General features: G+C 31.4%; 2 protein-coding genes across 2 annotated transcripts; both read left to right on the top strand.

Moving 5' to 3' along the window:
• The first annotated feature begins 7,400 nt into the window (after positions 1-7,400).
• Positions 7,401-8,644, top strand: LOC123542513 (complement C1q tumor necrosis factor-related protein 2-like). Its single transcript, XM_053532415.1, has 2 exons — positions 7,401-7,545; positions 8,229-8,644. Exons 1-2 carry the CDS (start codon positions 7,401-7,403, stop codon positions 8,642-8,644), a joined length of 561 nt encoding a protein of 186 aa, XP_053388390.1.
• Positions 8,645-14,338: 5,694 nt separating this feature from the next.
• On the top strand, positions 14,339-18,015 carry LOC128551524 (uncharacterized). Its single transcript, XM_053532416.1, has 2 exons — positions 14,339-14,917; positions 16,443-18,015. The coding sequence occupies exons 1-2, from the start codon at positions 14,632-14,634 to the stop codon at positions 16,499-16,501; spliced, it is 345 nt and encodes a 114-aa protein (XP_053388391.1). The 5' UTR covers positions 14,339-14,631; the 3' UTR covers positions 16,502-18,015.

An 18,015-nucleotide genomic window follows, 5' to 3' on the forward strand; every position in this document is an offset into this window, starting at 1 on the left:
AGAAACGTTACTGTTGCTTAAATAACACCGTTCGAGCACAGAAACACCATCAAACTGTTTAGCAGAAGATAACATTTTATATGACTGTTTAAAGTTGTTAGTTGAAAAGGAAATAAATATTTTGAAGGTTCTTGAGCAGCAACTTCAAAAAGGTTCTATGAATTATAATCAGGGTCCCTAACATTTTGGCATTCATGAATTGGATCTGAAATTTTATTAAAATTAGGATTACATTCTTTAATAATATCTAAAAATGTGCTTTTTCCTGATGCAGTATTACCTTCAACTGATATAATTTTTCTCATTTATATAAAATACTTATAGAAAAATACATTTAAAAATCAGCAATCAAAATTTAATACAACTCTTTTTCTTTTTTATTTCTATATCCATTAAGTTTAAATTCCTTCATATACGTTTCAAAAGGCATTGAATTTTTTTTTCTTTCTGCATTTCTAACAGTAAATATGCTGAATAACTATTTTCTCTTCTTCTTTATTTACTTTTCCAATCCGTGCTTTTGTTATTAGTTGTTTTATTTTGTGATGATGTAATTTTAAAATAGCTTTTTTTGTCTTCAACTTTTAGTCTATTAATAAATATAATAATTACTGATGGAACAGCGCCAGCAACTGCTACAAATATAGGAATAGCGGGAACAAGTGCTAATGCAGCTGAACAACCAAAAATACCTGCTGTAATTTGTAATCCTGTACTTACTCTTCCGCAAAACTTATAACTTTTTCTGTAAGCAGCAGCAAGTTTAGTCAAGTAAACAATTAATTGATCTATTGTTTCTATTCCATTAGAAATCAGATTTTTATTACTCATTTATATAATATATTTTTTTAATTTAAATTTCTTCCAATTCACTAAACGGAATCCACCTATTAAATTTTTCACTATAACCCTTCCACTTTATTAAAGCTTGTTTTTTCTTACAGTCTCATCTAATATTTTTTTCTATTCTAAAAACCTCTTGTTTAGTAGGTAAAAGTTCTTGCTCATAAAATGAAACTTGAGATATTTCATCATTTAAATCTTTAATAGTGTATGTTCTGGGATTTGTATTATTAATTTCATAAATTATAAATATCTTCTCTGTCAAGTTTGGTGTATATCCTTTTTCAAAATGTCTTTTAAGTTTGCTTAAGCGAACTCGATCACCAATTTTAAATTATTGTTTACTCTTTGGTATCTTTAAATTACCATATAAATTAAAGTAAACAGTACCTTTATTTAAGTTTCTACTGGCTTTAGTTGGTGTTATTTTTATACTAGAATGTTTTGTTTTGTTATATTTATCAACCATTTCCTGTAAATTATTTAAATAAGTGTAAGTATTATTTGCTGTAAAATATTTCATCATTATTCGTTTAAGTGTTCTATTAAATCTTTCAATAACTGTAGCTTTTCCTTCATTAAATGTATGTTACATGTTAATTCTATTTTTATTCAAAAATGATTCAAACTTTTATTATAAAATTCTTTTCCTTCATCTACTCATAAATTTGTTGGTGTTCTACCTTCTGAAACTATTTTTTCAAATGCTTCAGTAACAGATTCTCCAGTTTTATTCTTTAATGGAATAACCCATGCATATTTGCTGAATATATCAATAACGGTTAACAAGTACTTTACTCCTTTATTATATTTTGAAAAAGCTTGCATATCTACTAAATCAGCAGACCGAGTATCATCAATGTCACGAACAATCACCCGTCGTTTCGTAAATTTTTTGTTTAATTGGTTTATGTAATTATTCTGCTAATTCATCACTCCATGTTATTTCGGGGGTCTTTTTGAGTAAGCTTGTATTTACCCTCTTTTCCCGTTTTTTGACTTTCGTTTTAGTCCAAGACCAAGTTTGTATTTCGTTTAATTGCAACTAAATGTTTTGCAATCTTTTCCCCAAATGTTTTTGATTTAGTGTTGGAAAGTTGGAAAGCATTTGCTTATCGCATATGCTCTTTTTCACATTGCTGTCAAAAATCATGGTCCCTACATACTGCATCCAGTTCATTGACAGGAGGCCCGTTATCTAAAGCATTTCTGGGCCCACAATATCTGTAACCTGGCAATAATGAACCTTTCGTAGGTAATAAAGGTAACATTGCTTTATGAATATCTAAATTAACCCCTGTACTTTTAACAAACTTTGATTTCATTCTTCCACAAGATGAACAGGTAGCCATTATCATTTTTCTCCCGTTTTTTGCTGTAACATAATGAGGATTTATATTATCAGTAAATCTTCTTTCTTTCAAACAATATATTTTATTCTGTAAACTCATTTATATTATATGTATTTAAATTTAAGGTATTAGGTCACTAATAGTAATGTTTACAAAATGGCCTTTGCTTGGTATATTCTGAAAGGTAACCATGTTTTGCACTATTTTGCAAATTTTAAACAACTTTTACCGACTCGTTTTTTTTATAAATTTTGAATAACTTATGGTATCTCCTCAAGCTCAAGTAGAGACAAATTTCAAAGTGATAGCCACTATCCAAAACATTTGCAGAGAACACATTTTACCATTAATTTCAATCAAAGAAACATCAAACTATTGGTAACCAATTATAAAACACAAAATAAAAATGTTAATATCATTTTTTCTATGGTGCCTCGAGTAAACGGATTTAATGAGACAGAATTCATATTTCAACATTGAAAAAATAAGGTCGAATGATGAGTTTCTGTTTTGAATTTTGCTTACTCCATTTAAAAATAACCTTAGAGAAGATGTAAAACCTACCTAAATTTCTTCCACAATATATAATCTAAGAGTGAAAGCAAAATAGAGAACTTTCACCGTGCGTAACTCAATATTTTTAAAGATGTGTAACTCTACCCCTTCTGTTTAAGTAGTAAATTCACTTTGAACACCAAAAAATCGCTTATAAGATTCATCTTTTCCATTTTTGTACAAAACATCAATAATAGGTCTTGAAAGAAGTAAAAACTTACTAGTAAAAAAGGAAAATAAAGAAAAAAAATTGGTCCCAGTAGGGCTTGAACCTACGCCCCCTAAGAATTGCAGTTAAAGTAGGTTTATGGTAGGAATTAAATACTCTTCAAAAAGGAGGTTCTCTATTGATCTAATGCCTTAAATCATACAATACGTATCAAAACAAAACAAGTATATTGTGTGGTTATTATTGTTTATTTTTTATAAATACAAAATAGTATAAACATTTATAAATGATTGTATAAAATATAAACGTATTATGATACAACATCAAAATATCATAACATTCAGCCATGCGTATGTATATGGCATACTCCTACGGTTGAGTAATTCTCACAGCATGAAAGTATTATGATATTCGACCATGCATACTCCTACGGTTGAGTAATTCGCAGTACATAAAATTCCAAAAATAAACGTAAACGTAGTACATGGAATCCTGATTTCCTGTTTTTTGATTGAAGTTCCAAAATTTAAATTCATAAACTAAAACCAGGCTTCGACAGTAGGAATCTGTATTAGGTACACCTTTTGCTATGAAGGTAAAGTCCTATGGCACAATCCTTTGGCCAAGTTGATTTTATTTTTGTAATTATAAATCCAATAGTATCCGCATCAAAATGTTCTAGAATTTCTTCTTGTCTAAATGATTTCGTACTTTCTTCTTTTATTTTCTCCGCCAAATCACTTCTTGTATGCCGCTTAGACCCCGATATGGGAGGTTAACTCTATCAAATCTCCTAATAGTTCTGTTGTTGTAATGTTATCCCTGAAATAAAAAACAATTGCATTACCATAAACAGGTAAAAGTAAAATTTATCTCTAAGAATACAAAATAATATTTCTGAACGAAAAATAAAACTTACAGTTCTCTTTCTGTTAATAGCACATTCTCTAATCAGCCCCTGTGTCTATTTTTAGAATGACCTGATAAAACCCAGGTTTATGATTTTAGGATTCGGACAAACATTCAGAGAGATGGTGTTATTTATATAGATTCAATGAATGTTATGTGATGGTTGAATATTGTTTTACACGTTATTGTTTTCTGTTTAAGAACTTAAATGGACTCAGACATGTCCTAGAACTCTGTTGACTGAATTACAGAAACATCTACTTTACCTAATGTTATTATAACAGGCAGTAAACTGTTTTCACACAAAATTAGATTACTAGTATATCTTATTCGTGTTAAAATTTAATTAGAATGACTATACTGAGAGCTATGACATTAGTTATAACAAATAATAATTCAGGAAAACTTGATGAATAAAAAATAACATTAAAAATTGATTTTAACTAAGATAATCATAAAATCAAATAACATATTGTTCTGTATTATCATTGGTGAACGTAAACAACAGATGACATATAAATAAAATAAACCATCTGTTATTGAAGCCTTAAATTGAAATCTGTCTCAATCAAAAAATACATGTAATATAAAAGTTACATAATGTGATCTGTCAGTATAAAACAATTTTCCCTGTTTTTGAGAACCAAAGTGGGGAGATTATGAACATCTGTCTTAACTTTGTATGAAAATTATTATTGTTTTTGTTTAAACTAAAATATATTCAGTATTTTAGCCAACCCAGCGTGACCAATCCAGATGATGCGAGTTTAATCTCGATGGCAATTTGACTAGAGAGAGTAAATCAGAAATAATTTGTTCTTGATCCAAATTTTGTGGGGAAGTTGTATGACAGTTTACATTACTTCAGAGACTCATAATACATAGCCCAAATAGGACTAAAACGATAATAATGCTGCAAAAAAAAAAACAGTAAATAAAGAAAAAAAACAAGTAGAATCTGTCAGAACAAATGTTACAAATTTATATATGTTACGAAAATTAAAAACAATATACTTTTCTGCATTTTTTTTTTTTTACTATCATTCAAGATTAATTAAATAATTATTATGTGTAAAAGTTACTAAATTCAAATTTAATTTTCCATCTTTAACAAAAGCAGAGATTGTTACAAAATACAGTTAACAAATATCATCTAACAACATCGTGGAAAATAATAGTTTAAAAGTTTTTCCAGCACCTTTACCAGGTACATTAATTAAGTAGCTTAAAATGGACTATAAAATTACAACCCATTAATTTTTTAAGTTAAACTATCGTATATATATAAATCATGCATATGTTCGTATTTTAATTACCCATTTCTCCAAATGTTAAGACATTTAATAAGCATTTTTACTAAGTCTCATAAATATGTATACATGATCATTTATTACATGTATATTCCATTCATGATTATATTAAAAGATATGGACAAAATGCGCCAAATATTCAACTTTCTCAGTTAATATGCATTTAGTGCCTTAAATATAAACAAATTTTGCAACACTGGCCAGGTACATCATTTACTGTGAGACGAGAATGTGCAAATGCAATCCTTACACTAATTAACTCTGTGTGCTATAGAATACTACTGTCCGAAAATCTCTTTGCCACGAGTGTTTGTTACTAATAATAGGGATGACCTCATTGAGTGTGACGCAGTGATACCTGTAATCTGAAAATGTGCTATGCAAACAATGTTCCGACGTTGTTAATCAACTAAAGTGTTAAGTTCTTACGAAATACAGGGAAAACAGGATGTAAAATCTATATTTAAATCTTATCATAAAGCTATAAAAACCGATATTTGTTCACGCACAAAAAGTAGCTAGTAAAGTCAATATTGGTTTTAAACTAAAGGCTTATACTATTTTATAAATTGTTTTTCAGTGTGTGAATTTTTCTTCCGGTTTTTTTTCTTCACTTTGGTAAAACCTGTGGGTTTTTTAATTGGTTAAACCAGAGGTTTTCATTTGATTTAACCAAAGGTTTTCACAGTACTAAGGGTACTGGGTTAGCAGTTTGAGTTTAGGGTAAGGTCAAAGTGCACTTATAGAATCGCGACAAGGGTCAAATGAGGTCAAACTGGCTTAATAGCCTTATAATGCTATACTAATAAATTTTTTTAGGATTCTTTCGCCCTAATTAGGTTCCACGTGCGTATCCCTCTCCACCGGAAAAGTGTGTTCATTTTACATAGCTGATAAAAGCAATTTACCATTCCTTAAAATCAAAGTTATGTCAAAACTTCTTTATTTCTTACAAGTTACGAGGATAAACAGCAGGACAAGCATAAAATATTTTATGCCTCTGGCTCTACATAACTTTTGGAATAGGTGAATGTGCGGATGTCAAAGGCTTGAACCCTAAATAAACTCAAAAGCATGTATTTTACACATGTCAGATTGTATTACACTAACACATGTATGTAGTCCATAGCCCTTACTATATTTGTACTAAAATGCACAAAGAGACTAGACAACAATTTTTATCACATGTTTTTACGCATTTTTGGTCTCAATGTACTGGGTAGGTAAGATAATTTCATTCTTCCCATGTATAAGAGAAGTATTAAAATTGCCGAAATTTAAATTCACTCGAATCCAATATAATATTGATGGGCAATCTAATTAACATTGTAGAATGAACTACTCATGTGATGATATTCAGAAACTATATTTGATATGTTTTCGCATACAATTAAAAGCTTCAAGAGCGTATCCTTATTATCATTATTCATTAGCAAAGAAAACTTAATAGAATTTGGTTGCTGAAAATAAAACTTATCCAAATATTTTCTTCTCAAGTCATTTAAGTGTCTGATGATATAAATGTTATTACTTTAGCTGCCTGTTGTATAACATTCATGATGTAACACTGGATGTGTAGTCCGAACTGAATTATACCACCTGTATATCATTTAACTGCAACCCAATTATTGCTGATATATATGTGTATTTTAAGGATTGCAGCAATACTTTTGTTCTTATCACCAATTATTATTTGATGACACAGTTTTAAATAATGAGAATGATGTTTATGTTCATCTTGAGAAGATAATAACTCGAGAAAACTCTTTCTAATGACCTTTACACAATCAAACTTTCATATCATCCGTCGATTTTGCATACTGTTGCAATTGTTGAGGCAAATACAGAGGCTGAAACATGTTCTCCTGGTGTTTTAATGGACAATTATGGTTAAAAGTATTAAGCTTTATAACGATGAACTGTACTTGTTCAAGTTATAGAGGGAAATCCGTTGGCCAAGTAATCAATTTGGTGTGGCCTAAAGCTGAATTTCGCAATTTCAAAACATAATAAAAAATTGCGCCCGAAAGTGAAGGTGTTTCATTGGGTGACGTTAACTTTCCCTTTTTTTGCATCCTGTTGTCATCTATAAGTAAGTATGTTCAGTTGTTTTCCATCGGATATTTCAATATCTTTATAGAAACCATGGATGTGTTGTACGTTTGGTTTATTATTTCCATATGTGCTCTTCAATTTTCGGAGTCCGTTGAAAGTGAGCAATTTTGTTCAAAATTTCCATACGCCGAACAAACGCTAGAAAGAATGCTACGAGTGGAAGCCAAAGTGGACCAATGGGACAAAGAGATGAAAAGATTCGAGGAAACCATTCTGTCTGTCTTAGAACATCGTAGAGACAAAACGGACAAACAACTACAAAAGCTGAGAGATGAAATTGAAAAGATGCAAGGTAGGAAATGCTGTTTCAGTTTCATTCCTTCATTTGATGAAAAAAGTATTCAGTGTATGCGTTCGGGTCTAGCATCTTTTTCAATAATTGTTCATTCATATAAACGAATGTGTGTACTTGTAGCAGCAAACGCAAGCCCCAGTTTTAGATAGCGCTGCCTTACTGGAATATCATGCGGTAGACACATGACACCTCACCCTGTCGCATTATACTGACACAGGGCTGACCAGTCTTAGAACTATACTCTTAATGCTGAGCACCAAGTGAGGAAGATACTAGTACCATTTTTCATGTCTTGCATATGTTCCGGCCAGGAAGCGAACCCACGCCCTCCCGCAAGAGAAGCGGCTACCGTTAGAGTTAAAAGTAATTGTAGTTAACAGGAACATAATTAATAAATTGATATAAAAGAAGACTTAATAATGAATCGGTATATCACCCATGTCAGGTCCATAGAGTAGAAAATTCACCTTTATTATCATAAAGTCAGTTTTTAGTTTTATGACTGCTCTACTTAAAAAGTATATAATAGTCCATAGATAAGTTTCCGTTCAATTTAAAAGCAAAAAGTCCTGACATATGCCCAGCCATGGAAGCATATTTTATGTATACTTTTCGTGAATTTCATGTAGTCAGTTCCAGCACTTTGATGAATAATATTTCTTTATATTTCTTTATTACAGAAAGTGAAGCTGGAAATGCAGTTATCGCATTCAATGCATATACAAAAGTCAGTGGGAAATACCCTTTTCTTCAGGTTGTCATATTTCCGGAAGTCCTTCTAAATGAAGGAGGGGGATACAATTCGACGACCGGACATTTTACTGCACCAGTTGCCGGTCTTTATCTCTTCACAGCACATGTATGCAACCAAGACAAGATGCCCATGTCGATTTCAATCATGCATGGAGGAAACAAAATTGCTGTTAGCACGGAGTATGAGGACAATCATACCAGTTGCAGTTCCCTCAGTGCACCGGCTATAATGGAAGCTAAGGAGCAAGTGTATGTTACGTCTGCGTACAGTGAAAACTACATGCGTTATAATACACATCGTTGGCCATCGTTTATGGGTGTCTTAGTGCAGCGTCGACATTAAGACAGTGATAGACTTTCTTGAAAGATGTACCATCGTCATCTTCTACTAAAACATTTTATCATTAAATATTTGATTTTAGACTAGATATTTCAACCTCGGCTAATTATATAAACAATTTGTACAAGTAATTTAAAATTATTTCAAACAATAATTGCAATATTTACAATTCATGATACATAATACAGAAGATAATGCCTGAAAAAAAGGACTAGAGCTGGAAGCAACAGCTTATAGAATTGGTCTCCTACAACTACATATTGTTTAAGGTACAGTGCGACAGTGTTTATGATCTTGTCTAAAATATTATCTTTAAAACATATAATTAAATTGAACCCTAATTCAATGAACTATAAATTAGAACATCGTCATTAAAGGGATAATATAGTGAAATAAGCACACATGAGGCTAATGAGTGTGTAAGTTGAAAGTAAGACAAGCACAGGAAGAAAGAGAATGAATTTAAGGATTACATGGTGTAATAGCCATATTTTATATCTTGTAACTGGATAGTAATATTTAAATGAAATTTGGTCACTTTAAAGACATTCAAAATTAAAAACTTTTCACCGAGAGATTTTTCAAATTTTATCATTTTTTGGGGAGATAATCGGTATTGAAGTTAACATTGATGCCTATGGGAAATATATAATTTCTTTGATTATGAGAATCTGAACTTCAGTTTCGAGAAAATTTTGAGGTAGAAAGCTGCATTATATGATTCTGATACAAATATCGAAAAGAAATCTAAAATTCCCCGTAGGGTATAGGAGAAAATCTTTTTTTTTTTCTAGTTTTCAGGGGAGATAACTCACGAAAAACCAAAATTATCAGGGGAGGTAATCTAAAGGAAATTTTTGAGAACTTCTGTCACTATATAACTTGTCAATATGCACCTTATTCCTATCGTTTGACATTTTTAAAGCTTAAATTATCAAGTTGAATGTACGTTTTTGGTGAAATTGAGGCCTATTACACCATGTTATCCTTAAAAGATTGAGATTCGTGTACATGTAGAGTTGTTATCACAAGTAACGTTAACTTGTAATATTTGTTTGTTAAAAAATCATCCTTCTTTTAGTGGTACTAAATATCCATTCCGTGTTTACTTATACATTTATGAGTGTGCAGGTTATAATACAGTTATACAATATACATATATGTATGTTTTTGCACGCATTTGCTTTGTTGACATAGATGCTTTGAAGTAATTGTTCATAATATTATACACATATAAAATTAAGGCAAAGAAATTTATATTGTTAAAATGGTTGTTGAAATGTTTTGAATGTATTGTAAGAATACACTTTAGACACTAGTGGGATAATTTACAGATACCGATTTGATATAACGTTTGTACTCGATCTGACATTGTTTTCGGCTTTGGCTGACGCGAAGAGAGATGAAAGTGAGGAAACAGGCAGTGGGTCGTCTACACCTTTTATACCGGCCTTTGTCGTGATAAAGTTCGGCTGCGCAAGTGTTGTCGCATATTTATCAGCAAAATGAAGGACAGCATTAATATATATTGTAATTGTATTTATTTTCGACTAAAAATAATTTGTTTTATTTGCGATATGTAATAGTGTGTACATAAGGCATGAAATACGAAAGTACTGGAACTGAGCGATGATTTTCGTATAATTGCAGGCGAGAAATGTGTGCGTTCGGACCTAAAATTTGTAAAGTTTGTATTATACCGGCCTTTGTTGTGACAAAGTTCGGCTGCGCAAGTGTTGTCGCATATTTATCAGCAAAATGAAGGACAGCATTCATATACATGTATATTGTAATTGTATTTATTTTCGACTAAAAATAATTTGTTTTATTCGCGATATGTAATAGTGTGTACATAAGGCATGAAATACGAAAGTACTGGAACTGAGCGATGATTTTCGTATAATTGCAGGCGAGAATTGTGTGCGTTCGGACCTAAAATTTGTTTGTATTAATACATTTATGACATTCACTACACTATCTAATCTACGTTGTTTTATTCTATGTAGCTTTTTGCTAATAAACTATCCTAGTTATTTCTTTGTGTTTGTTTCAATAAAACTATACTCATTAACGACTTCAGTCATAAATAGACTTTTATCCAAATTATGGTAATTACGAAGAAAGTGACCCCCACTGGCCTTAGAGATTTCTGATCGATATATCTGTAAAAATAGTAAGTGTTTTTAAGATAAAAAAGATCTCGTGATTTTTCCCATATATGATTTAACTTGTGTCTAACAACATCAACTGATAATTTAAATAGTTATACCATTTTTATATTTGAAGCTTACCTTTTCTCTGCTAAAGTTCTAAAATGGACTGGTCCATCATTCAGTTTGGGCAGTACCACACATATCATTCAAAAGTGTGATGACTGAAAGTTTACTGACCAAATAGCGAACAGTGCAGACCATGATTAACCTTCACGGACGTGCATGCTAGTTTTGGTCTTCACTGGTCGCAAAGGCAGAATTACTTACCTCCAGCATGCTAAAGGTACAATTAAGCTGAATTCTCTTACAGAAATTAGTTTTAAGACGTGGTGCGACTGCAATGAGCCACCCAGCACTAATCAAACTAATCAACAACAGTATAAATATGAATCTGCAACCATACGCCATGAATTTCTAAACATCAGATAAATTATTAGTAGGGGGTTGTCTATAAGTTTAAGTAACCAGTCATATGTTAATCAAAACGGGATCTTATGGAATGTTATTTACAAAACAAAATAGACTAACATTTAAATCATTTAAGTTAATTCCATTGGCTCTAACAGATTATCGATTCTTATATTCTATTTTTGCTATGCAAGCAGAGACAACACAGTGAATTATAAAAGATGTGTTTGCACAGAATAGCACTGCAATGTTTCTCTGATCTATCAGAAATATATTTGGGGACGTTTTAACGACAAAGCATACCTGTTTTTTAACTTGCCTTTGGGTCTTTATTGCTTAGCTTTGAGATCAGTGCCAAACTGAACATCCAAGTCGTTCATTAATCATTCGGATGTGTAGATCATTAAACAATATTTTTAAGATACGCTAGTACTCATGTTATGAAGACTAAGAAATACATATCGAATCCTAATGTAGATACAAAGTATCCTTTAATATAGTGCCTTTATAGTTTACCTTATCTCCCAGAAAATTGGAAAACATTTTTACATTATTGGCACAACAGGATACTTAAAATATACTGTATCATTTTTTGCGGATGATCGTTTATAAGAACAATAAATAATACGGTACAACAGACTTTTATATATACTTTATATATATATCAATGTTGATAAACGGAAGGTATAACATTTTGTGTTTATATGTATTCGTTCGGGAGTTATTCAAAATTAAGTGTCCCCAACAATTTTAGTAACATATAAAAATGTGGAAAAATATATCGATTAAAGCTTAAAAGTTATTAACAGTTACGTTTATATAAGTCTAGGTATAACGTCAAAGTATTTGTCGCCGTGACCGAGCGGTAACAGTCGCTGACTTCGGGTCACGTGCCCATTATAAAATATCTGCGCATGAGTGTGAAACACGATGCTTTTTTTGCATTGAAATTCATTAACTAAAATAGACGAAGGAATGCCTCACTCAATGTTTTATATACTATGAAATCTGAAACATTTATGAAGGATTTATTTTTGCTTTTTTTCTCCGCTGAAGTCGTGCAATTAAATATTTGTGAAAGTGCTATTTTTCTCACGAGTATTCTTTTATCTTTCACAAGCTATGCTAGCATATTATGACTTTTTTAACACTAGAGCCAATTACAGCTTTTGCAAATAGCGAACTTTTAACATAGCTTTAACATCTGGTTTGGCATACTAGTATTATTTTATTGTTCTTGGAAAATTCCGTTATCACTATAATGTAAATACAGGAAATACATGCTAAATACAAAAATAGCATAGTAAAAGAACACAGACAGTCCGTAAATTTTGTCAGTTCCATATACTTTTGTCAATTCTTCACGTAGTTTTGTGTTCTTTAGTATATATGACAAAGATATCTCCTTATATTTGTGCTTTATGCAACTTTATTGTTTTAATGATAGTTTTAAAGAAGAAACGTTTTAAAAATGTTTTGGAATTATGTGAGTTAATGTTGGCAAGTAACCGAGTCAGTTTTTGTTTGACAAAGATGGAAGTTTAAAAACCAGACGTTAAATGTGTAAGTAAAATTATAAGATTAAGAAATTGCCGGACTTGACATCGAAATATTAAATCTAAAATAATTCCTTAACAAATACACGAAAACGCAAAATATAAAGCCTTACCTATATCAATACTGATGTCTATATATTTCTTTAATATTAATTCTTTTTTAAAAAAGAACATCCGAAAAAGATACATATTCGGACTGCATGCTTCCAGGAAATAAAACGGCAATGATTCTAGTAAATACGATCGTCTTTTTCTTAAATCTTTGATAAAGTTTAGGGGTCAAAGTGTATCATAGTTTAACTTGATGTTAAGATATAATATATACATTATACAGATATAGATATAAAACATAATTCTGAATTAAGAAATAGAGACCGTACCATAGCTCTTCGCATTCTTCGATTTTTCAAAAAAAGTGGTTTTTACAAGAGCACCGCTTACGATTCAAAATGTAAACAACGGACTCTGTCTATAAATTATTTGAATGAATGAATGATCTTTGATCTTAGTCATAATACTGATTGACAGTGAATGCTAATGACTTCATGTATTGCAGAAAGGTATTTACTTTGTAACTGTAATTTCCTATCAATTGATATACTCTCGAAACTGGTAAAGTAATTGCTTATAATTGGACAAAGCCCACTGTCTTTGCCATTCGCCAGCTGCTTAAAAGGCAAATATATAAGATTCAGTGTAAGTTATATTTCACTGGTACTACCAGTTAGTAAGTTCATATTCTAAAACACACGTCAGAGAAATTTGGGCAGTTTTTACCGATTAAAACGTTTGCAGCATTAGATTATATTTTTTCTTTACACGAAAATTGCCGCTAGTTAACAAAGCGAATACGCAATACGCGAATGTCACAAAACTGTTCTAGTTAACGTAATGTAATCGGTGCACTTAAACTGCCTAGCTATAGCTACTGCTGTTATAGGGAAGTGGTAGAGTATCTGCCTTAGGTGTGAGAGGTCCTGGGTTCGAGTCCAGGTCAGAGCCTAACAATTTTCATTCTGCTACAGCATCTTTTTTCTGTTAAAGGGTTGTTCCAGTTGTTTTATATTTTTAGCACACACTATCATGGATCTTTATTTAGAAATCTAGATCACAGTTGAATGTTAAATCAAATGCACCCAAGTAGAAAATATTCGCTATATTATGTCCCTTTGATGTTTCTGCTCTCCAGGTCCAAGAAGAGTTACATTTCCGTAATCACAAAATTTTCTTTTACATGAAAATATTAAATGCTCATAACTCTACGCTTCTGGTTAAAATATTGTTAATATATCTATTTTTGAGAAATATATGTGCATTTGTCTTCATTTCAAAGCTTTTTAACTTCATACCTATGATCTGAAAAACTATCTCTACAAGAAAACCATGGGGTTCACTGTAGTTAGCGCAGATGTTTTGAATGTCAATATTTTTTTGTTTTGTCAAGTCAGTCTGTAAACGTAAAAAAACAATTATTTTCCTTATTTACTGTTTAAATCGGTCAGTATATTTTGACAATGAATCACTTTGTAGTAAATATTTATTTTTTTTAAATGTCTTAGATAGAAATCTCAAAATACACAAAAGATCTCAATCAATACAAAAGGTTTCATTATTCACAATATCCTATTGCTTAAATATCTTTGCCTCACAATCATCTTATCATTTGAAGTGAATACCTCACAATTGTTTTATGTTATTAACATTGTGTTCTTCTTTTGATTGGTTGATACTGAACTTTGTATTAGCTATAACATCCTGATTTCAGGTATTATAATGAAAGTCGTCTAGTGTTTCTATCTTTTTTACTGACAAAATGAATACGGTCTCTGTGATAATTGTGTGCGTGATTTACGTCTTCTTTCCTTCAGACGCTTTGGAAAATGAGCAGACTTGTTCCAGATTTCCATATGAGGAACAGATGTTAGGAAAAGTAATGAAAGTTGAAGCGAAAATGGAACAATGGGACAAAGAGCTGAAACGATTCGAGGAAGTTATCCTTTCTGTCTTAGAGCATCGTCGAGAGGAAACAGAAAGACAACTGGAGAAATTTTCTGAGGAAAACAAAAACTTACGCGACGAAATAGTAAATAAAACTACAGGTAAGAACATGTTTTCATAGTTTGAATATAATCTGAGTCCATTAGGAAATATATAAACATTTATTAGACACATTGATACGTTGCTATTATGAAAATATATGTTTAGTCGAAAGATGAAGTGTACCTTAAGATATACAGGTGATATAAGTAGTGCATGTAGTTCATTAAGCTTGGTTGTTTTAGATTCGATTGTGTTTCTTTGATAATTAACTCCGTGCTATGACAAAAAAAAAACCACTATCGTGCCCCGTGTAGGGTTTGAACCCGTGACATTTGAAACGAGCACCGAAAACATGTCTAATAAGCAGAGCCCCTTTTAGTGTAGAGATTGTGCCTACCATAGATGATATAAGAGGAACAAGCCTCAATTGACTAATACACTGAAGCCAACATAAAAGCAGTGGCCAAAAGTGGAAGAAAAAACTAAATAGGTCATTTCCAACAACTGATCAGGCAGACAAAACATGACATACAATTGTTAAAAACTCTGTTTATTCGATATACTATGTGCACACTTTTCTCATGGCTTATACTAATGTTATAAGTTGTGAGGCCCTGCTAGAAAGTTTATAAGTGCATCAATTTAAAAAAAAAATGCAAGAATTCTATTCAAGAAATTTTACAACTTTAAGAGACGTTACGTTACCTAAGATATTTAAGGTTTGGCATTTTAGCTAGTTTTTTGTACTCAATGATGGTAAATGGTTTACACAAAGTTTAACATAAAATGTAAAATGTATATCCAACAGAGAGAATTTACAAAACCTAATAGATTGGAATCGCACATGTGTAACAACATAGGTAGATTGTTGTTAAATCTATCTATTTAATTAAACATTTTGAGGGTGTTTGTTTATGCTTTATTAATTTTGAAGCATTTCTCAGGAGTACTTTGCTGCAAATAGTGTATCAAACGGGCCATTGTCTTTAAATGTAATTTTAAAATTTTATGGTAGTGGGATTCGTAATGACACTCTGCAGTTTTCGTGGGATTATGTAATTGTAGGCAATTCGGCATTCTCTTGAGGCAAATATAGATCAACGCGCACATGACTTTCCGACAAATGCCAAAATAGCATACGGAGAATTTGTAATTTGCCAATTTTCGTTACGAAAAAAACCATATAAGATGTTTTATGTATTGTTGCAATGTCAGCGGGTAACCTATTGAATTCACATCAACTTACAACTTTAAACTACTTAAAAAAGGAGGTTTTTGATGGGGGCTTCTCATTTACAATTATATAAACAATTATTTCTTGCATTGAATGCAACCACGAATGAAAAATATTGATGGTAAAATGTTGTACAGGTTTGTTTATATTATTAAATTTCAAATAAGTTTTTCGTGTACATTTTTGGAATGGTTTTGGTGAGCTTATAATAAAGAACATGCCATTCCCTTTCTCTCAGAGTTTTTTTCATGAGTCTTAGACTCTTGGCTCGTCTTGGATTTTGTATTCACAATTTAATGTATCTAGTCTCACCCTTTTAAGCAAAAATATTTGTTCAATATAATTTACAGATGAAGACATGGGAAATCCAGTTATCGCCTTCAATAGAGATATCAGATGTATTGAATGAAGAAAGTCAGTAGAAAATGCCCTACGGGCCAGTTTGTCATATTTCCTCACGTCCTGCGAAATGAAAAAGAAGGATATAATTCGAAAACTGGAATGTTTACTGCACCAGTTGCTGGTCTTTATCTCTTCACAGCACATGTATGCAGCCGAGAAAAGATGCCCATGTCAATTTCAATTATGCATGGAGAAAACAAAATTGCTGTTGGCACAAAATATGAGGACAGCAAGAGCAGTTGCTGTTCCCTTAGTGCACTAGCTTTAATGAAATCTGGGGAAATAATCTCTCCTGTCATACTTTATTATTGTTTTAATTATTTTGAGAAATGTCAATCAAGAATTGATGCAATGTTATTTTTATCTTACTGGAGCTCCGGGGGATAAATAGTATCTACCGTTTGAGCAAAATAAAAGATATCTATATTAAGAATATTATCCAGATAACATGATGCATTATTAAATGTAATAATAACGTCAGACTGCGTATCTGAAGAAAGGATGATAATAAAATGTCTTTCGTTACAACACAAAACAAATCTGCCGCAAGGGATGCACTGTAAACTCCTATGGGAATACCGATTACTCGACAGAAAATCTGACGTAGATCGTTATTTTAAAAGAATAGGCTTTACAACTTTCTGCGCAGGTCCATATTACATGATTTTAGCAATGATACTGGTAAAATATGTTTGAAACAGCATGTGAGAAATGAAGAATTTCCCTTCACAGTTTCTTTGCTATTAAAACAGTTGGTTTATTTTTAATTTAATTATGTGGTACAGTGGTATACAAGGTAGAGATATCAGATGTACTGAATGTAGAAGATTTGTAATAATTAATTTTAAACTTATCTAGGATTTCGCTAGAATATTTACGCAGCAAAATATATATGTTTTTGTATACTTTATGAACGCATTTGCAATTGTCTAAATTGTTTTCGTTACTTGTAACATGTGTTAATGTTGAGGTCTTCTAAATCCGGGACTAGAAGGCGTAGAAGGTAGCATCATTTCCACTACAGTCAACGAACAGGTTCAATCAAACCGAGCTTACAATATTTCATATTTGCTGTGTTCAGCGACCTGTGGTGTTGCCCCATTTTGTATTCTATCAGCCTATTTCTTCACATGCAATAGCGATGAAATGGTCTTTATATGGATGATTCTTTAGTATAGGAATCCGATACATAGTGGAAAGTTTACCTTGCTGATCATTTAAACAAATGTAGAAAGTAGAAACTTGAATGATTTGGTAAATGACCGAATGTTATATAATAGAAGGACTCAATGTGAAAACTCTATTAAGTTTGTAATAATGTTGATGTCAAATGATGATGATAGTTTGGCGCAAAGATTTTATATTGTTTATTTATATACTGATTAGTGTGTAGTATTTCTAACATAAGACATAGCACTGTTTATACAAATGTTTAGTTTATGTGTACATATAAACTATGAGGTAATTGTTTATATGTCAGTCTTAATGTATCTTTAAGAATGTACATTTAATAGTAGAGAC

Source organism: Mercenaria mercenaria, unplaced genomic scaffold, assembly GCF_021730395.1.
Source record: "Mercenaria mercenaria strain notata unplaced genomic scaffold, MADL_Memer_1 contig_1215, whole genome shotgun sequence".
NCBI classification, from domain to species: Eukaryota; Metazoa; Mollusca; class Bivalvia; order Venerida; family Veneridae; genus Mercenaria; species Mercenaria mercenaria.

Excerpts from the sequence above, each read along its gene's own strand:
- LOC128551524 (XM_053532416.1), top strand. The coding sequence starts at position 14,632 with ATGAATACGGTCTCTGTGATAATTGTGTGCGTGATTTACGTCTTCTTT. Across the intron at positions 14,918-16,442 it reads AATAGTAAATAAAACTACAG|ATGAAGACATGGGAAATCCA; the intron begins GTAAGAACATGT and ends TATAATTTACAG.
- LOC123542513 (XM_053532415.1), top strand. The coding sequence starts at position 7,401 with ATGCTACGAGTGGAAGCCAAAGTGGACCAATGGGACAAAGAGATGAAA. Across the intron at positions 7,546-8,228 it reads TGAAATTGAAAAGATGCAAG|AAAGTGAAGCTGGAAATGCA; the intron begins GTAGGAAATGCT and ends TCTTTATTACAG.